General features: G+C 56.5%; 1 protein-coding gene across 12 annotated transcripts in view; it reads right to left on the reverse strand.

Annotated features, from left to right (window-relative positions):
• Positions 1 to 21,887, reverse strand: part of SHANK2 (SH3 and multiple ankyrin repeat domains 2) — a 453,415-nt gene that overhangs the window by 385,363 nt on the left and 46,165 nt on the right. For all 12 annotated transcript variants that reach the window (XM_082749132.1, XM_082749139.1, XM_082749141.1 and 9 more), the window contains one exon: positions 5,585 to 5,804. In XM_082749132.1, coding sequence (XP_082605258.1) covers positions 5,585 to 5,791 — 207 coding nt within the window. In that variant the 5' untranslated portion in view covers positions 5,792 to 5,804. The remainder of the gene's footprint in view (positions 1 to 5,584; positions 5,805 to 21,887) is intronic.

The raw sequence follows: 21,887 nt of genomic DNA on the forward strand, positions 1-21,887 counted from the left end.
GTCGGGGGCCAGGCAAGAGGGGCTCTCTTTGGCCTGAGCAACCCATTCATGAAACCACAAAGAAAACCAGAGTCCGTGCCCCCCGTCCCCCCAAAAAGTGATCCAAACGTGCGCTACAGAGAGAGCACAGTCACTGAAGGGAGAGATCAAAGATCCAGACCATTGGTTTCTGTCATGCAAAAGGGCTGGACGGAGGGAGGGAGGCAGGGACAGACGGACAGACGGACAGACGGACGGAGGGACGGACGGATGTGGACAGATGCAGGGAAGCGGAACAGAAGGATGAAGGGGTAACTGGTGAATGAACACTATCAAAGCAAAGACGTCTCCCGACACACTGCCAGATGTCAGAAGCCACGAATGACACGCCCAGTACGATCGCAAGTGTGTATGTTCGTCTTACACAAGCCGACACTCCAGCGATCACTAACACACACGAACGGAGAACGAGACACAAGAGGGAGTCACACTGAATCTGTGACAGTGTTTGCCCCGGAGGAGAAGGGCTGAGCATGAGCACAGAGGAGACTCTGACATGATCAGGACCGTTTGAAGCCTAGAATTAGAAAGTGACAAAACGCAGGGCACCTGGGGGGCTCTGTCAGGTGCGCGTCCGACTCTGGATTTCTGCTCAGCTCATGATCTCCGGGTCCTGGGGCGAGCTGCACGTGGGGCTCCCTGCTCAGCGGGGAGCCTGCTCCTCCCTCTGCCTGCCGCTCCCCCTGCTTGTGCTCTATCTCCCAAATAAATTTTAAAAAATCTTTAAAAAAATAAAGAAAGAAAAGAAAACACTTGAATCAAGGTGGCCTGGGTGGCTCAGTGGGTTAAGCGTCTGACTCTTGGTTTCATGATCTCAGGTCAGGACCTCAGGGTCCATGGCGGGGGCTCCTGCTCAGGGGGAATCGGCTTCTTCCTCTCCCTCTCCCCACAACCCCACAGTGTGCGTGCGCTGTCTCTCTCTCTCTCTCAAATAAAGAAAGAAATCTTAAGAGGCACCCGGGTGGCTCAGAGGGTTAAGCCGCTGCCTTTGGCTCAGGTCGTGATCCCGGGGTCCTGGGATTGAGCCCCACATCAGGCTCCTGCTCAGAGGGGAGCCTGCTTCCTTCTCTCTCTCTCTCTCTCTGCCTACCTGTGATCTTTCTCTGTCAAAAAAATAAATAAAATCTTAAAAAAAAAAAAAAAGAAATCTTAAAACCAAAAAGCAACTTGCCGACACCCGTCCCAAGCAAGGACCCTTGGAACAGCCAGAGCACAGTCCCGTCTTCAGGGCACTAACCTCGCCACCTGGGGAGCTGTTCTAACGTCACCCCCACCCACCGGCGGTGAGGGTGCAGGTGACGGACTTCATTCATTCCCTCGGGGGACACTGACACGCCAGCCGCAGGGGCACAAGGGAGGACAGGACAGAGCGCTGGTGGACGGAGACGCTGGCCACACAGTCGCCGAGCGCGCACCTGCGGGATCACGGCCGCGCGGCGTCGCCGGGAAGCGCAGGCCATGAGGACACCTGTGGGGATCAGTGGGGCGGGGGCGGGGGTGGGGAGCTGTGTCGGTATCTGATCTTTAACCTTGAAACAGCAGGAGCGCCTGGGGACCTTGAGGGACGGGGAGGGACTGTGTCCACACAGCAAGCAGTCGCCCGGGGCGCTGTGTGGGCTCTGCAGGTCCCGGGACAAGACAGCGGCATGGAGAACGCGGTCGCAGAGTTGGACGGGAGAGCCGGGGTGAACTCTACGTCTTGTCTTGTAAATTGGACCTCAATAAAGTTGCTGTTTCTTTTTTTTTTTTAAGTTAACCACTAGCTGAGAGAGGGAACAAAGGGAGAGGAGGGGGGTCCCGGCATCCTCCAGGCAACGGGGGTTTTCACTGAGCAGGTGTCAAGGGAGAGTGAGCCCCGCCCCGGCGAGGGGAGGGCAGAGCTGAATGCGAGATGGTCCCTGGCCGTGGCCGTCCTTCACTCAGGCGTGGTGACAGAGGCCCCGGGCGTGGGAAGAGCACGGAGTGAGCCCCGGAACTCCGGAGCTTCTCGTGAGAGGGGAGTAGAAGGTGGCGAGGTCGCCGGAGAGGAGCGATCCCAGGAAGAGAACTCTGGTCTGATGGGAGACGGGTCCCCGGTGGAGAGGGGCGAGGGAGCCAGGCCCAGCCCACCCCTGCCGCCCCCAGCCCATCCCCTGCGCCGCTCAGCCACCCGGGCCCAGGATGCTGCAGAGAGCAAGGCAGGGGGATACCCAACCCACAGACCCTCTGGGAAGACGGTCCTAAGACAAACCTCCGGGGGAGGGAGGCTGGAGGTGACTCGTGCCCAGAAGCCTGGACCCCATGAACTCCTGCAAGACAGACGCCGCTCGCTGCCTGGGGGCCAGAGTCAACAGAAGTGTGTGCCCAGCAACGTGCTCCAGTGGGGCTCTTCAAGGCAGCCAGTCATTCCTGCCCAGGCCTTCCGGAACCTTCTCTCACGATGGATGGTCTCTGTCCAACGAGAGGCCAAGAGGGAGCAACAGCGGCTTGATTCTCAGCTACCAAACAAGGAGGAGGCTCAGAGATCGCCAAGACAGGTGGAGAAGTCCCAACACTGAACGTCGTGGAAAACCTCGGGTAGGGCCGAATACAGCGACGGATGGGGGTGGGGCTCTCTGCCTGGCTCTACTGTGATCCTCAGTGATAGCAGAAGGCCAGGGTCACCTGGAAACCAAGTATGTCCGACCGTCCGCGTGAAAGCAAATGACAGATGGCGAAGCGTCCCCGTCCGCTGACGTGTGCGGCCGGGAGGCGGGCCCCGTGTGGACATGGCAGGCGGCTGCTCCGGAGGAGAAGTCCGAGAGTGTGTGTGAGACAGGGCGGCCGGAGGAACGGCAATATGTTATCTTTAAGGGGTCGGGATCGCAGCTCCGACGCTTCCTCCTACATCAACTACCAAAGCTGAAGACACGTGATAAACCGAAGCATCGGTAACAGGAAGGAGGGACTCGTTCTCCCAGAGCTCCTGCCGGAGGTGGCCTGTCCCTGCACTCCGTGGCACGGGTCCGCTCGGGTCACGGTGGGCCCGATGGACATGGGGCCGACTTCTGCCGCCGAGCGACTCGGGGCAAGCCCTGGGCAGGGGTGGGCACAGGGGCTGGCGCTGTGTGCCCAAGGAGGCCCCGTCACGGGTTCCACCCACCTTCTCCATGCTGGGCCATGCGAGGCGCGTTAGAAACCGGATTGCCGGGCGCCCAGGGCCAGCTCCGTTCCCGCTTCTCTCGGAACTATGGATAACAGAAGAACTGCATTCGGACTGACTTCCACACGCGCCACTCGCTAGCAAGGCCCGGTTTGCCGGCCCGTTCTGCGCTCGGCCCCACACTGAGCCCTCCCTGTGTGTGCGGCACGGGCGTGTGCCGTTCCCGCATGGCCCTGTGAACCCCGCCGGGGGAGGACTCGCCTCCGCAGGCTTCAAGGAGGCCTCCCGGATGCCCCCGCTCAGAGCTGCAAAATCCCTCCCACTGGAGGGCTGAGGATCAAAACAGCAGTCACTTAAAGAAGATAGTTCCAGACGGCACCTAGGGGCCGGGGGGCGGGGAACATACCGGGGACAGGAGAGGGACAGCCTCCCGGCTCCTAAAGACACCATCTCCCCTTGGGTGGGCTGACACGGGGGTGAGAAACCGGCCCCAGGCGAGATTCCAGGGTCCGTGTGGCGTCCCGGCTCCAGGACTCACCCTGGCAAGGGCCCACATACGGGAACAACGGCTACTTTGTTGCCGGGGCTCATGCCCGTGGGAGTGCTGGCCTCAGCCTCCAGGGGCTTTGTTTGTCTTAACAAAGTGAAGAGAGGCGATCTTTAGAAGGTTCCGGAAACAATTACGCTCCCGGGAGCGGAGACAAAACCCCTGGCAGGCCTTCGTAGCTGTGGGCCTGCGGAACAGGTGTCTCTCCGTCGGTAATTCCCGACAGGTTCCCGAAGCCTCTGGCACAGTGGACAGAATCCACCACGCCCCCTGCCGGGACGAGGTCACGATAGGTCAGGGCGGGACACAGGCTTCCAGGCCAGCTCCCGCGACCCCGTACTCACGAGACCCTGCATCGTGGTGACTTTTCCAACGTCCCACGTTCTTACTCACTACCCGTGGGGCATCTCAACAGCCACGATGGCAAAACAGTCTCTCTGTCTGTTGTCGGTGTGCACAGCGCCGGCTCGGAGCAAGGACACTGATGGAGGTTATGGACGCTCACGGGCCCTGCTGCCCCTGGCCCCAGCTGCACGCCCGGTCTACACCGGCTCACTTCATGCCCGCAGGTGGGCCCCAGGCTCGAGACCTTTCGGTGCCGTTCCCCAAAACACAGGGCAGACAGCAGGGGGGTTGACTCTGATCCATCTCGGACGCACCGGCCGCCGTGCCGTGCCTTCTGTGAGGCTGCCCATGGGCCGCCTTCCCCGGTGACAACAAGCTACAGGAGCCAACGTGGCAGCAAGTGACCATGTCCAACACCAGCCAGCGGCGGGTTCGGAGGCTCCGGGCAGAGTGTCCCAGGCCGCCTGATCCTCCCCATCTGCTGGCACCAGGAGGGCGTCGGTGGGGGTGTGAGGGTGTGGGGGGTGAGGTCCCGCCTCCTCGTCCACGCTGGTTAGAGGCTCGCTCACTCTGTGTGACAGCACGCCCAGAAGGACTGCTCGCCAGGGCTGCCCGGCTCGGGCTGTTTCACGGACTCAGGGACGTGACACACGTGAGGACGTTAATTCAACATCCGGCCCGAGGGCAGCACGCAGGGCGTTCCCAAAGGACGCGCGGGCGCCGACCCGGGATCCCGGGTTTCCCACAGAGGGACTGTGTCTGCGGGACACTCGGCCCCGGGGCGGGAGGGAGCGGAGGAGAGCCCGCCCCCACGCGGCCAGAGCGACGGAGGGACAGCACACGGCAGGCGGCTGCCCAGGCCGCGCCGGAACAGCCCGAAGCGATGACGGTGAGCGGGAGCAGAGGAGCAGGCGGAGACCAGACGCGCGTCCAGCCGGCAAGGACGCGACCCCAGTAAAAGAAGGAAGAGCTACAAGAGGAGAAGAAGAAACCACGAAACCTGGTAAAAAGAAGAAGAGAGACAAGGAACCAGTGGCTCAAAAGAATAATTGTCAAGATGAGGACGGAGACGACGGAACCTCCGCCACGGTCCGTCAGGAATCCCGAGGCACAGGACAGAACGGGTCCGAGCGGTCACACCATGAGGGAACACTCGAGAACATCACGGCAGACAAGGAGAGCACCGGGGATGAAGGCAGGTACGGAGAAGCCCACGGGCATGTGGCCGCTGGCCCTGAAACAGGGAACCCAGCCCGCAAACCAGAAGGAGCAGCGTAGGAGAAAATCCTGCAACTCCTCCCCGAGCTGGTCCCTGAGCCCTCGAGGTCTGGCCTCTGCCCGGCCCGTAACAGGAGCTCAGTAAGTGGACCGAGGTGCCGCAGCAGGCTAGGCGGCAGGCAAAGGCGCAGGTGACGGGAAGGAGGGGAGGGCGGGGCAGGTGCACGACGTGCGGGACGCCGCCAGGACAGGCCGTGCGGAAGGTGACCCAGGTGCCCTGGAGCTCCTGCCGCACCGGGACGAACGGGGCCTACCGTCTGCTGCAGGTCCTGGATGAGGATACGGATGACCAGCGTGTTGCCTTGGCTCTCCTCTGTGCTGGCGGCGCTGGGCTTCTCTGCCGTGGCCCGGATGGTGTCGTAGATGGTTTCTTCTTTGGAGCTGTCCGACTCTGACCCCACCGAGTAGTCGGAGAAGCTCTGGGCCATCTCGTCCTCGCTGGAGGTCGGGCTGCGCGGCATGGCTGCCCAGCGTCTGTAAGGAGGAGGAGAAGAAGTACAACCGGGGCATGAGAAAACTGCACACAGAAACCCCAGGGCCCGATGGAGACCAACGTCTCAGGTTCACGGTCCTGCACCTGCTGGTGTGACAGCCGGCAGAGCTGCTGAGTGTGACGCACAGGCCTCTAGGGGCGGGGAGAACACAGCACACCTCCCCCACCCCCGGGCTGCCCCAAGAGCCTGGACCTGAAGGCAGCCATGGGTGGGACAGGGACCCGCAGGCTGTGGCCCCCGAGTTGAGCACCTCTGCAAGCACATGGAGCCCTAAGCAGCCGTGGCCATGACCATAGCCTACAGGGATCCACCAAAGGGCCACAGGGGCAGTCTGAAGCCTTCCAAGGCAGGAAAAGAAGGTCCCTCCTGTTCTTCTTTGAAGGCAGGGCAGCAGGAGAGGAAGAAACGCAAGCTGCAGGTCAGAACAGTTAGCAGTTCACAGTTCTATAACCCCTCTGCCTCAACACAGAGTCGTGATGGGTAACATGTAAAAACAGAGCAGAAAGGCAAACAACAGGGCCCGACTCAGAAGGGAGACAGCCCAGGGCCCAGGAGTCCGGCAGAGCCCGAAGCCACGAGCAGGCGGACGTGGGGGAGACTCGGGGGTCCCCAAGAGTCTGTGGCGGCTGGGAGTGCGGCTTCCCCACCATGAAGTCTAGTTCCCAAGCAAAGACCAGCTCGGGGCACCGACCGCGAGGACGTGGGCGTGACTCCGGGAGCACGCTGCCCAGTGACAGCCCCGTCCCTGCGGGCAGGGGTCAGGAGGGGTTAGGATACGAGCTGGTGTAAGCCAGGGATGCGGGGGGGCTGGCAGAGAGCGTGCCGGCCCACAGCAGCAAGTCCATGTCTTCGCGAACTCTGTAAAGGAGGTCAAGGGAGGTCACCCCGATCGTCGACAGACTGTCCGGTTAAGTCACGGCGTCCTCCCACAGAAGGCACAGCTGTGAGGAATGAGTCCCCTACACACGGAGGACCCCCCCCAACATCCAGCCATTTACGGGAGGGAGGGGGACGGAGGAGCTCCCCTGTGCACCTGCCCCAGGCTCTAGGCCCAGCAGGTGCTTAGGTGAGCGTCCCCCCAACTCCCGTGTTTCGTGACCAGGGGAGGCCCAGAAAAGTCCCAGGTGGGGCATGGTTCACCCAGCGGCAATTGTGTGTTCATCGTGGGGAAATGGACACCCACTGTTTTATTTCCAGAGTTCTAGTTAAGGACAGCAAGCGCTCCCCGGAGCTGGAAGCATCCCGCGGCTCTGCCCAAGGGGTCAGTCCGGGGAGGCGGGCAGCCACTGGGGGGCGCTCCCATCTGCACCCCAGACCTTCCGGCTCAGCAGACACCCAGGTGCACACAAAGCCTAACATAACAAAACAGAGGGCAAGACTGTGACGGGGTCAGGGACTCCCTTGCTGCCAAGAGCATCTGCACCGTCTTTGGGGAAAGGACCAAGATCGTGGAACCCACAGACAGTTTTTCTGGCCTGCACAAGGTTTTAAATATCTATGCAAACCCAGATTGCTGGTTTATGGTGACCATCAGAAAGCTCTGACAATGCTGGGGACAGCCCCGGAACACCTGGGGCACGGATGAACACCAGCAACCACCCCTCCCCCAGCATGCCCTCTCCAGGTCCACCTCAGGCTCCCCTCCTTGGTATCAGTCCCCTTCCCAGTCCTCCCACCGTGCGTGAGAGCCTGACAACAGACCCATCCGTTCACTCATACCGCTGCCTCCTTCGAGACCCCCTGCGAGGGGTCACTGGGCCAGTCACATCTCAAAGAGCTGATCCTCCAAGTCACCCGGGAAGATTATCTTTTTTTCCAATTAAAATCTCAAAAGCTAACCTCCGCGTGATTCTGAATTAAAATTTCAGAGCCAGGGGTCTTTTCTGTATTCACAACCAGCCGCCTTTGTGAGCTCAACTTCATGCTTTCTCAATTAGAGGAATGCAAACTCTGGTGAGAGCCAAGACAGCGGTGGCTGGGGAGAGGGTCTGGGTGCTCCTGGCTCCGTCTGAGCAGCGTCCCCACCGGCCTGGCTGCGGCGGCTAGCCACGTGCTCCTTGTACGCTATGCACAGACTCTGTAACATAGGACACCGTAACAGTGACCACATAGAGCTACGGTAACAAAGTATAATTATTTCTATAACATGTCTAATTGCAATGTTACAATAAATAACAGTCACGGGTAAATATGTTACAGAATTGCATCCGTGTGATTATTTGTAACTACCTCCCAGGCTCCAAGGAGGCGTACCCTCTAGAGCCTGGTTCTTCATCCTGGCCATGGAAGTTACTTGGGGAAGCTTTAAGAAAACATCAGCACGAGAGTTTCTGACGGACCTGGGCTGCGATGCTGCCCCTTGAAGCTCCCCCCGGGGACCGTAAGAAGCACCTGCCGCCGAGCCCAGGCAGCCCCTTCAAGAGGAAGCACAGGCCGCAGCCCGGGGCCGTGGGGACACACACCTGCCCTGTCCTGGGCGTGAGGGACAGTGGGAGAGGCATGCCGCTCACCGCCTCAGCCGTCAGCATGGACAGACATGAGGTCCCCCACGCGGCGCCTCCAGTGGCTTCTTCCCGTCCGGACGGGGTTAAGTCGGCCCAGAGCACCCTCTGCTCCAATAAAGAACCGCGTCTTCCCTCCTCATCAGCTGTCTGTGCCTCTTCTGAACCCAGCAGGGACCAGGGGACGCAGAGGGGACCCAGTGAAGGTGGACTCGCACTCACAGGAGGGGATCCCTCTCTAACGAGGAGTGACCCGTCAGGGGATGCTGGGCGCAGACGGAGGCTAACGAGGCCATTCCGGGCGCACCGGGTCCACCAGCTCTTCCCACGGATGATGGGCGCCGGCTCTGGAAAGCTCCCGCTCAGGGCGGAGCAGGGCTTGGTGTTTGCACCTGGAAGATGGGCAGGTGGCCAGCTCCCAGCAGTCGCGGCACAGCACGGCCCCCCCACATCGTGGCCTTGCACGTCTGAGACAACCCAAGAGCAAATGGGATGCCCCGGGCCCCCCGGTGACTTCCCAGAGGACACACAGGCCCTCCCTCCATGCACTCCACCCCCACTTCGAAACAGCACCTCTGGCCTCAAACCTAAGACACCCATTGCTTGCCATGTCTGCCCGCCCGGCTCTTTTTCTTGAAACCCCCCCACAGCCTCGATGTGCTCCGTTTCCCGGGTCCGCTCCCTCAGGCTGCATTTCAGGTCTGTGTGCACCGGGTCTCTGTTCATTCACCGCCACCGCCCACCCCCCCAGCATTGGGGGCACCGCGGGTGCTCAGTGGACAGGGAGACGTGGGCAGAGGAGCCAAAGCACAGGCCCCGAGACGGCTGGACAGCACGGCAAACGCAGCCACAGCCGGCGTGACAAGTGCCCGCCATGTGCCCAGATCTGCTGGCGGCTTCCCGGGGGGCAGATTCCAGGCAGACGCTTGGAGAGGACGATCGTCAGGAACTCGTTGTCCTTAATGGTCACATCACTAACCATGTGACACGTCTGCAGCTGGACTTGTGGGACTGGTGGCCCGTCGTGGACACACAGGTCTGAACTGTGAAAGGCGCAGAACCCCCAGGGGGGTTTCAGTTCCAGGAAACTAAGGGGGCAGGACAGGATTGGAGGACAGTCATGCCCAGCGAAACTCACACTCAGCTCCAGAAACAGACCTGACAACCCAAAAAGGAAGAGCTCCTGTGTCCCAGCTGCTCGTGCGAGCCACGGATCTCGGCAGGTGGCCCCGCCACGACAGCCCACTGCAGCCCAATGCAGCAGCTGGGGGTGATGGCCATGAAGGGATGCGCGTGCCACCAAAGTGCGGGGGCAAAAGGCCCCACTGTAGGAGTCCAAGGAGGAAGAGGAGGCCACATGCAAGCTGGTCCTTTGCAGGACAGCCCGGGAGCCTAGGCAGAGACCTGAGCAGAAGGTCCTGACCTTAATCAGGGGCTTGAGCAATGAGACCGGCAGACCCGTGGGAACAGCAAAGCCCTGGGAAAACATTTAATTATTAACTCCTGGGCAGGAAGGACTGCCAGGCCCAGGGTCACCAGGGCCACGTGAGAGAGAGGGCACCGGCCACATCCGCATTTCAGATAAACCACAAATACATTTTATCGTAAGTATTTCCCGAATATCGGATGGGACGTACTTACACTAAAAAATCATTCATTGTTCATTGGAAGTTCAAACAGGACTAGGTGTCCTGCATTTTGTCGGGGGTGGGGGGCAGGCAGGCTCTGAAGACAGCTGTGTCACGAAACCCAGCCCCCCTCAGAAAAGTCACTGCCAGGTCGGAGGAGGGAAGGTTACCCGCTGCCCCTGGCAAACATTTTGGCATCACCGGCTGCTGGGTGGGGTGAGGGGGAGCTACAAAAACAGGTCGGTAAAGTACAATGACCCCCCCTCAGCCTGTTTTTCTCACCCGCCCACCCCGGGGTGCCTGCGAACAAGGAAAAACAGGAAGAACGCCAGTAAAGGCCATTTTCACAAAGGCTCCATACTTTACAGCTGTAGTGTTCCAGGGAAACGTAAGGTCTTGAACTGGCTGCCGAGCCCCCTCGCACCTCGGCTGGTGGGGGCCGCGGGGGGGCAGCCAGACTTCCCACTCACCGCTTCCACCGCCAGGGCGAGCACCAGAGCTACCTGGGACAGGAGACGCACAGAAAAACAAAACCAAACCAAGTGCCCCGACTGCAGCGGACTTCATCAGGCTAGTGCTGCAGGCCCGGAAGATCGCAGACAAAAATGTCGAGGTCCCACTGGCTGTTTTAATAAACACACACACACACACACACACACGTATGGGGGCAGAATGGGGTTTTTACTCCAGTGGACTCTCCCAACAGCACCCACATCTGCGTCACCCTGGCTCCAGGACTCGGTGACCACTCGCCCATGCCGTGCCCTCCAATGTCTACGATTCACTCATCCTCAAGGCAGTGAGGACCCCCGCCAAGGGGGCTGCACGGGATCCGCGCACAGACACTGCCACTCGGGGCTGGGGGCGGCTCCTACTGGACCCGGAGGAGCTGGTGCTGAACTCCGGAGGCAACCGGGCTGTCACACGCACGGTCTGCACCACGGCCACGGGCGTGGAGCTGCAGGGTGCGGGGGGTGCAGAGAAGGGCAGCCCGGGACGGCGAGGGGCATCACCGTCTAGCCAGCTGGGCTCTGTAACCACCGTCCTGAAAAAGCTCCCCGCTTCCATGCGCGCCGCATCTGAGGATACACGAGGGCTGTTGTCTACCTCCTGCCGCCTGCGGGCAGCAGCTCCTCCAGCTGACCGTCTCCCCCTGGTCCCCCAATGTCCTTCCATCAAGCCTGGGGCTCCAGCCCCGGTGAGGCCTGACGCCCCCAGCTACACGGACCCTCCTTCCTCTGGACTCAGAGCCGGAGCCACACCTGCCTGTGAACCCCCCCGTCCTCAGCCCCCACGGCCCAGCTAGTGCGCTGAGAACTAATCCCCCGCACGCACACTCGCCCCGGAGCAGACGAGATGCTCACGCGAAGCTTCTCGTGCACAAAGCGGTAACCCCCATGACTGCGGCTGTAGCGACCCGCGGATCCGGGTGCAGAACCGCAGCTCACGCCGAGGGACGGTGACAGGATGCTGCCAGCAGCCAGGCTGGACATCTCCGGAGAGACAGTATTTCAGTAGAGGAAAACGGAAGCCGAATGTGAAAACACGGCAAACTCGGAAAATGTCTCATTCGGATGGTGGACATAGAGTTGTAGTTCTGCTTTCCTGTCTTCCTATAGAATGATAATGCTTTTAATTAAAAGTAACTTTTTAAAACTCCAATGACGATGACCTAAGGTCTGCAATGGTTTTTCCAACACAAGCCCCTGATGAACCAAGTCTCCTCCAAACTCTGAAAGGAGACGGGCAGGGGAGGCCGAGGGGCGCCCAGTGGGGTCCCGGGTATGGTAGATGTTTCCGGAAGGGCCAATGCTCTCACAGAACATGGGCAGAGGGGGGCATTATTGCTCCTGACCTAGAGATAAGGGGCAGCCAGTAGGGGACACGGCCCCCAGTCCTTCCTGAGGCTTTGAGGGAGGGACAGGACAGGCCCTATCCAGCAGGGCAGACAGCAGACCTGCCCTTGGAGCCCCTCCCGGGAAACCTCCCAGGCCACACGCCCTGTAAGCAGGGAGCTTCGAAGGGGAAAGGAGGGTACAGCCCAGGGAAGGGGAACTTGGTCAAGTCACCCCCGGTCTGGGCGCCAAGCACACCCGTCTTCAACAGGAAGGCTGAAAGGGCAGCAGGCAGAAGGCAAACTATCTGCATTGATGTATGCGTCTGGATATATTTTTTTAATGCATTGACCTTAATGCAAGGACCTGTGCAGTCATAGGTGCCCAGGAAGCCGAACTGGCAGGAGAGAGTCCCACGTGCTCCCTCCGCCCCCGCTCAGTGAACAAACGTATTATTGTTCAACTCCTTCTCCACGCAAGCTTCCTGCCTTTTCTCCCTCGGACGCTGACCCACCAGGGAAAAGTTCAGCTAGCACCTAGTCTCTGGCTCTCACCGACCAGTTCTACTCGGGATCGGAGACGAAATGTAAAATCCGATCAGGGTTCCATGGCCCAGAGGGTAGGGCGGCCTGGGGAGCTAGGAGCTCGTCCCAGGCCCAGCCCCTAGTTGGGCTCCCTGCAGTGACCTCTGGCCGGCAGGGGCACTGGGGATGCCCCGAGAAGGCGGCGTGGCCTGGGTCCTCTGGCCGGGTGCACGCTGACCCGCCACCACGGAAAGCTGGCGGCGAGGCTGGATTCCCCAGACGGCTCCGGCTCGGGCAGCGCAGTCCGTGGGGCCTTGCGTGGGGCGGACACACCTGCTAGACAATGGGTTACCAGCAGCCGAGTTCAATTACGGAGTCTGGGAACTGGGTACATCATACAAAATTACAGAGCTCCGCGATTTCTAGGGGGAAATGGAATGTCACAGAGATCTGAAAACTAGCAGGTGTCTGGTTATGAAATGCTTTTACAGTCTCCAAACCCGCGCTGGGCTCTGGCCAGGCTTTGGGGCCCCGGCTCAGCCTCAGACGCTCCAGGCAGGGTGGGTCTCCCCTGACATGCCGTGTTACTGGCTCGGGCCACCTGCCACCCTGTGGGGTGGGGCCGCAGCTTCCCCAGTCCTGCCGTCCCCTGTAATGACAGTGTTTAAACTCAGGATGGGTTTTCTTTAATTCTTATTATTGTCGTGGCTGCGGGAATCCGGGTGTCCTCTGCACCCATGACTTTGATTTTCCTAAGAGAGGGTCTGCAGGGGAATTTAAAGCTGCTGTGCCAACCTCCTGGTGGAGACACTTCTGCGGGCTCCCTGGGAGATGCCCTTCCTGCCCCCGGCTCCCAGGACGCCACGCGGCCCCGTGCCCCAGCTCCATCCCCTGGAATGGCCCTTCCCTGTGTGGATAATGGGGTGCAAACACCAAGCGTGACAGCCAGTTCTCGGCAGCCTGGTCAACCCCACAGCAGCATCCACGGTCCCAGAGATGTCCATCCCCGGGACCCCTAAGCTCAGCCTGTCCTGGGGCTCCCAGCCCCACCCGGGACCTGGACCAGGAGGCTGTCCTTCACATGCCACAGGAGGTGCAGATGCTCAGCCAGGGCTGGGAACGGATGACGGCTCTGACACTGTCATCCAGCTTCTCCCAGGAGCAGAGACTTATCTGTGAGTGGTGCCCCTGGACTGGTCTCCCCTGGCCGCCCCAACACCCACCCCCCCACCCCCCACCCCAGCCCCCAGGGCCCAGTGCAGGCCACAAGCATGGAGCCACCTTCCTGTCACACCTGCAGACACCTGTCTCCTCCACCTCCTCCCACGCTGCAGGGACCGACGGACAGACGGATGGACCAGAGAAAAGGCAGGACAGTATGAGCCATGGAAGTGCTCAGATAAGAGACCGGCCAACCAAGGTCCACAATGCCCCCCTGCTACAAGGACGATTTCGACTTCCCTTCTGAACCCCCGGTTCCAGAAGCTGATACAGGCGTACCTCCTGTCACCACGCTTTCCTTCGTGGTGCTACGTGGCCACTCTGTACCTTACACATGGTGGGTCTGCAGGTCTGCATCCAGCAAGCCTACCAGCGCCGTTTTTCCAACCGCATTTGCTCGTTTTGTGTCTCTGTGTCACACGGTGGTTAATTCTTGCCACATTTCCAAACGTTCATTACGATTCTGTCTGTCTGATCTGTGGTCACTGATCAGGATCACCGAGAGCTCGGACGATGCTCAGCATTTCTGAGCAACCAAGTAATTTTTCACTAAGGCATGCACATTGTTTCTTAGACACACGCTCTACTGTACACTTACTAGACCACAGTGGTTGTGTTTGTACCCACTGGAGACTGAACCAGTCCACCTGCCTCGCGCTATCGCGGTGTGGGTTCCCTGGCAGTGGCCTGGGGCTGCAGCACCTCCAAGGTGGCCCACGGTCCACCCCAGCTGTCTCAGGAACGTCTGAGGGCACCAAACCATCCACGTGCCTTTGGTGTCTACCAAACACTAAGCAGAACACGTGGGCAGGGAGATGCCGATTCTCCACACGGACGGCTGAGCGGCGGAATCGTGTGGCTTGTTTTAAGCCCATAGAAATAGTCAATGAAACTAATGTTTCAGAAAACTCAATTTAAGTGTTTCTGTTTTAAAGGACTGTGATTTGAAATTATAACGTTCATGAATGGTAATTTGTGTTTTGACTTGTAATGGGTAATTTGAGATCTTTCAGGGGCTGTCCTTGTTGGAATCTTTTGAACGAAGCTGAGATTTATTTTGATTGCCATTTGCATGAAAATCCACCCACACACGTTAATATAGCACGTTTTTAACTATTTAGATTACATTCTCAATGGAACATAAATTACGAGAAAACCCACATTAGAATAACGTGCATAGTCACTTTGCTAAACAGAAGGCGGCAAGACAGATACATTTTCCAGAATAGGTAATAACTAACAAAACGGTCCTTCTCTCATTATTTCCCGGAGACTGTTGGGTCTCAACCCAGTACCCAAGTGTGTGATATAATAATAATAATTCAGGCATATCTGGAATAATGCCAGCCATCGCTCACCTGAAATGGTCCAACTTCACACTTTCAAAATTTTGTCTTTATGAGGGCGTATCTGTGAAAGCAGGTGAAAACATGTTTTCTCTAATAGCTTGGTAGCTCGATGTATCATTTTAGACAGAAAGCACGTGGCTCGGGGGGGGCCTCAGCGTGTGCTCCCACCGCAGCCCAGAACATCAGAACAGACCAGCCGGGAGGGGTACTGGACGCCCCCGACACCGAGCGCTCAGGGGAGATCACAGCCCGGATCCTGACCGTGCATACAGTCAGGGAAGCCGCAGGAGAGAAGGAGCCCGGTAACACCCAGGGGTTCCGCTGGACCAGCCTGGGGCGAGGCTCAGGGTCTCTGCCCAGAGCTGTAACAAGATACCTTGGACTTGGGGCTTACACAACAGATGCTTTATCTCCCACAGCCCCTGAGGCCAGAAGTCAGAGATCGGGGCAGGTGGCTGTGGTCTGCTCCTGGGGACAACCCCCTTCCAAGCTGCGAGCAGGGCCCTCTCGCTGTGTCCTCTCGAGGACGGAGGGAAGCCTCCGGGTCTCTTCTTGCAAAGACATTAACCCTCCAGCATCGGGGCCCCCAATGATGCCCCATGATGGTGCCACTTGACCTTAATCACCTGCTGGAAGGTCCCATCTCCTGACAGCCCACTGGGGTCCACAAGGGCATTGGGGTGGGCAGGAAAATTCTGTCTAGACCGCCAGGGAAGTCCCACCTCCACTCTTGAGGCCCCTGCCCCTGCTGAGGGGTCGGCCCGAGGCTGCAGCAGTGGGCATGAGGGGAGTAACCCCAGGGGGCACCCAAGGCTCCAGTAAGAGGAAGGTCATCACGGAGCCATGACCCCGAGGAGCAGGCGGTCGTCAGGACGCCCAGCACAGCCCTATGCCCCAGCATGCTGGCTGCTCCCGAAACACAAGCAGCCGCTGCCGCCGCCGTGCACACCATCCTGCCAGCCCCTCCCTGACCGCACCACCAGGAAGGGTGCCCAAGACAGGCCTCAACACCCAGAAAGGGGCAGGTGCTACGGGTGCGAACGTGAGCTCTCTCCCGCAACTTTGTTGGAAAGAAGCCATCTTTTAAGCACCTTGCCCTGTGTTTCCATCGGCTTTCTCAGTCAAAGTTCCCGGGAGTGGAAGAACCACTTCAGACAGGACGTGGGCATCCCCAGAGGCCTCAGCAGTGAGCGGGCACCTCCCCAGGCAGCTGTACAGATGCACCCAACACACGCACTCTGGGGGTGCGGGGCTGGATGGCACCCGATGGGGTATCACCACACATGTCTCCCAGAGCCCCAACAGCAGCCGAGCAAAGGGAGAGCTGGCTGAGTGCCACAGACTCGGGGTCCTTCATAGATGTCCTCAGGGCTGTCTCCCAGCACTGCTGCTTCCTGGCGAGGGAAGCTGGGAACCGAGCCACCCTGTCCACCCCCTGTCCCCTCGGAGCAGAGAGAGGCAAGATCCCTCGTGGGACAGGGTTTACAATCTATTCCGCGCCTTTTTCCAGCAGCGGGACTCTGGAGATTTCGGTAACAATAAAAGGAAAGCCGCTCCAGCAGCATCATGTGGGGCCACGTGAAAAGGAAGCAGAAGCTGGTCCAGGAACGGGTTGTCCTCCTCACAGGGACCACTGGCTGGTGGGCCCACCGGGATGCTGCCTGCTTCTGAGCATGTGTGAAAGATGAAGCTTCTGAAAGCTTCCACGTCGACCCCCGCACGGCCCACAGAGTCTGCAGCCTCCCAAGCACCCAAGGACGGAGTTCACACGCTCGGAAGTACCTGTCTGCCTGTATAGAGATGTAAGGCTGTGCTGAATCCTCGTCCCTGACCGACCAGGCAAACATCCCCCACAGACACACTCCTGCATGGCCACAAGCTAAGGGTTCCACTAAAACATGGTTCTCTGCCGCCCAGAGTTTACGCTTCTTGAAACAGAAACACGCACATGTTATTCAAGCTGCAACAGATCCACATGCCCCACTGTGCTGGGTGGGGTCCCCAAGATTCACATCCACCCAGAACCTCGGAATGGGACCTTACCTGGAAATGTCCCTGCCAATGTGATTCGCTAAGTGAGGTTGCAGTACATACAGTGGTCCTTGGGCAGTGACACGTCCTTTCGACAAGCCACGTGAGAACGCTGACAGCACCCAGGGGGAAGGCCACACGAAGCCAGAGGAGGAGGTGGAGGGAGGGGCCTGACAGCCAAGGCATGTCGGGAGCTGCCAGCTGCTGCCACAAGCTGAGACAGGAAGGAAGGACCTTCCCCAGGAGCCTTCAGAGGGAGCATGGCCCTGCAGATGCTCCCATTTTGGACGTTCAGCCTTCGGAAGGATGAGAGGATAAACTTCTGTTGCTGTAAGCCACCAGCTTGTGGTAATGTGCTACGTCAGCCACAGGCGGCGAATACACCAGGAATCTATACTCCAGGGAGCACTACCTTCCACACGGTTCTTATTTTTCCATGGGCCGTATGCGCACCTCCAGTCCGGACCTTGTATCTTTTCAGAAGAAGGAAACAATCATCGGAGACATCATGGCCTCTGACGTTTATAAAAGGTCCTTAGTAGCGTCTGGCTAACAAGTGGCAGAGACTAGGAAAGGGAATGGAAAGATACAGGCTTTGGGGGGAAACACACAGAACTGGGGTTCAGTGCGGAGCCCCGGGGGCAGTGGACAGTGAACGTCCACACCTGTCACTTGCTGTTCCCTCCGTCACCCACTTCTCCTCCCTCCTCCTACCCCACAGATGTGCCCTAGATCATGTCTTCTTTAATCACCTTCCTTAAGCTAAAAACACACACTTGCAAAGTGCATGTTTCTTCAGCTACATCTTCATGGTTTTCATTTAATTTGGGTAGTGTTTATTTTTCGTATCGCTACAGGAGAGCTGGGACAAAACCCGCTGCCTGCGCTGCCTCTTCCCGAGCATCTCATCAGAGTCCACACTCGAAGAAAAGCAGGCACAGGTACTGGACCGCGGTGGGGTCAGGGGAGACCCACGTCAGCAGACTGGGGCAAGACCGTTCTCTCCAGAAAGTGCAAAACTGACAGTGCTTGGACCACGAGTCGTGAATGAGAAGCCGTGGCTGCTGATGGTGGGCACAGAGACAGTGAGGCAGGGAGAAGGGATGGAGAGAAAGCAGAGGGAGGGAAGAGAGGAAGGTAAGAGCAGGCAGAAAGAGGAAGATACAAGGACACACTGGGGCAGAAGATGAAAAACAGCGAGACCTCCACACCCAGGGGAGACAGAGTAACAGTGCTGGACGAGGCCTCCTGCCTGCAGCCACCAGAATGTGCTAAAAATATATGAAAAAATGTGTTTCCAAATGCAGAACAGCCACACATGAGACAGGAAACAAATGAGGTGAGCCCTATGATTGCTCCCAGCTTACTGCCTTCATGAACTTCTAGGCCACCATGAGAGAAAGGGCCACCCAGTGAAGCTGGGGGGCTCCTGGTGGAGTAATGGGGCTGGGCATGCAGGGAGGCCATGGCAGCCATCTGCCGGACAGGGAGCAGGGAGGGAAGGCTGGACACGAAGGCCATGGGAGATGTGCAGAGTGTCCCTCTGCGTATTCTAGAGCCTGGGATTGATGCAAGCATGTCACCTACCAGGGACCAGGGAAAGAGGCATCCCAAGGCTACAAGGTAGCAATACACATCAACCACACAGGTTCTGAAATGCGCTGTGCCAGCAGCCACCCTGGAAAACCTCAAGGCCTCAGGAATGGTCAACAGTTGTATCAAGACTAAAAGCTGCCACAATCCCACTAAACACAACTGAAGGTAGGACACGAAAGGACTGAATTTTTTTAAGTAACATGACTGAACCTCACAACAAACCAAAGGTCAAGAATATTTAAAAATAGACATATTCAAAAATAGACTCAAGATAAAAGCTCATAATTCACAGTGTTTAGCAAAAAAAAAGTTACTAAGTTAATCAAACGATAAAATTACCGGGCATGCAAAGAAGCAGGAAAATGTGACCCATGACGAGGAATATAATCAACTGATCAAAATGAACCAAAACTGGATGCAGATGGTAGGATGAGCAAGGAAGGCACTGCAAGTTATATCAACATTATATTCTGTATGTGCATGATAGACAAAAACTCAATAAACTCCCAAAGATGACAACTATCACATCTAAAATGAAAACTATACTGGATGGGATTAGTGGCAAATTAAACATCAAATAAAAAAATCTGTGAGGGGTGCCTGGGTGGCTCAGTAGGTTAAAGCCTCTGCCTTCCGCTCAGGTTATGATCTCAGAGTCCTGGGATTGAGCCCCACATTGGGCTCTCTGCTCAGCGGGGAGCCTGCTTCCTCCTCTCTGCCTGCCTCTCTGCCTACTTGTGATCTCTGTCTGTCAAATAAATAAATAAAATCTTAAAAAAAAATTAAAACCTTTAAAAAAATCTGTGAATTGGAGCAAAATAAAATACAGAAATGACAAGACGTTCCAATAGAAGAGATTATCAGTAAGTTATGAACCAGCTTCAAGCAGTATGATGCATAGATAATTGGAGTCCCTGACAAAAGGGGGAGGAGGTACAGAAAAACTGTTTGAAACGACAACCAAGAATTTTAGCCAAACACAAATCTGAGGGAAACTATAAACCCACAGACTCAAGAAGCTCAATGAAACCCACACACAAGAATTCTAAGAAAATTACACCAAACTGTGTCACAATAAATCGTAACTCAAGATAAAGAGAAAAATGTTTTTAAAAAGATTTTATTTATTGGGGCACCTGGGTGGCTTGGTGGTTTAAGCCTCTGCCTTCAGCCTGGGTCGTGGTCTCAGGGTCCTGGGATCGAGCCCCGCGTCTGGCTCTCTGCTCAGCAGGGAGCCTGCTTCCCCCTCTCTCTGCCTGCCTCTCTGCCTACTTGTGATCTCTCTCTCTGTGAAATAAATAAATAAAACATTTTAAAAAAATAAAGATTTTATTTATTTATTTGGGAGAGAGCACGCACAAGCAGGCGGAGCAGCAGGCAGAGAGAGACATGGAGAAGCAGGCACCCTGCTGAGCAGGGACCCCCCCACACACACACACAAGGACCCTGGGATCGTGACCTGAGCAGAAGGCAGCTGCTTAACTGAATGAGCCACCCAGACATCCCCAAAGAAAAAAATCTTAAAGGCAGGCAAAGCAGGGTACCTGGGTGGCTCAGTCAGTTGGGCGTCTCCCTTCAGTTCTAATCATGATCCTGGAGTTCCAGGATTGAGCCCCATGTTGGGCTCCCCCCTCAATGGGGAGTCTGCTTCTCCCTCTCCCTCTGCCCCTCCCCACTTGTGTTCTCTCTCTCTCCTACTCACTCTCCCAAATAATTAAAGTCTTAAAAAAAAAAAACAGACAAAATGTTAAAAACAGAGACTTTTACATCTGAAACTCCATCTTAAGAATGACGGCAGATTTCTTGCTGGAAACAATACAAGTGAGTGGGCGATGGAAAAACATTTTTCACAGGCTGAAAGGTAAAAAGGCAAAAACTGGAATTTTATGATCAGTGAAAACATCTTTCGAAGATGAATACTCTCCACACATGTAAAAGCCACAAGACTGCACGACCAGCGAGGCTTCCCTATAGGAAATGTTAAAGGAAAGCCCTCGGGGAGAAGGAAATGATAACCAAAGAAAACCTTGAAACGACACATGAGAATGAAGACAACTGGGAGTGATAATCACAAGAGTAAATATATGCCTTTTCTTCGTTATTCACTGGTTTATTGATTTATTGATTGGGGGATGGGCAGAAGGGGAGGAAGAGAGAGACTCTTAAGCAGGCTCCCTGCCCAGTGCAGAGCCCAATGTGGGGCTCGATTTCATGACCGGAAGATCAGGACCTGAGCCAAAAATCAAGTCAAACACTTAACCAACAGAGCCACCCAGGTGCCTCATATGCTTTTTCTTATTTAAACCTCTTTAAATGAAAACTGGCTTCAAGAAAAAAAAAATGTAGTGCAGGGTTTGTAAAATACACGAAAGAAGAACACAGGACTGGATCAGAGAACTTAGCCAGATGCTGTTAGTGAGTGACTTGAAGGTTCTCAGACAGCAGCGGTGTGGGAGCACTTGAAGACGGGCTGGAAGAAGACTGACGTCTTTACTAGAAGCCCTCAAGCAGCCACCAGGAACCAAAACAGATTTACAGCGATCAGACCAACCAAGGAGAGAAAATGAACCACAAAACTCTATTAGTCTACACAAAGATAAAAAGGTGAATGGAGACCAGAGGAGACAAGCAGAAATCCCACAGCAAGAAGACAGACTTAAACCAAACTCTTGCTGTTTTCCCACATTAAATAGGATCCAGCTCTGAGCTTTGTATAGGAAATGTTCATTAAAAGTAAACACAGCTGAGGGGCGCTCAGCTGGCTCTCTCCGTGCAGCGTGCAACTCTAGGTCTTGGGAGCATGAGTTCGAGCCCCATGTTGGGAGAGGACTAAAAAATAAATAAAATTTTTTAAAAAAAGGAGAGGGGTTGGGACGCCTGGGTGGCTCAGTTGGTTGAACGACTGCCTTCGGCTCAGGTCATGATCCTGGGGTCCCGGGATCGAGTCCCGCATCGGGCTCCCAGCTCCATGGGGAGTCTGCTTCTCTCTCTGATCTTCTCCTCGTTCATGCTCTCTCTCACTGTCTCTCTCTCAAGTAAATAAAAATAAAATCTTTAAAAAAAAAAAGGAGAGGGGGTTAAAAAAATAGCTGACAAGTTAAAAGATAGGACTAGGACAAGGCATAGCACATTAATACGAATCAAATGAAAGCAGAGTAGTTACAGTATTTTTATCAGGAAATTGAAGAGAAGGAAAACTCTCGATTCATTCTATAAGGCCAATGTCCCCATTACTAAAAACAACCAACAATAACAATAGTTCAATATCTTTCAATATCTTTCGTGAACACAGATGCAAAAGTTCAAAACAAAATTTTAGCAAATGAAGTCTGACAGTACGTACTGCATGACCAAGGGTGATCTATAACAGGAACAGAA

The sequence above is a fragment of the Mustela nivalis genome (assembly GCF_964662115.1).
Source record: "Mustela nivalis genome assembly, chromosome: 9".
Lineage (NCBI taxonomy): Eukaryota > Metazoa > Chordata > Mammalia > Carnivora > Mustelidae > Mustela > Mustela nivalis.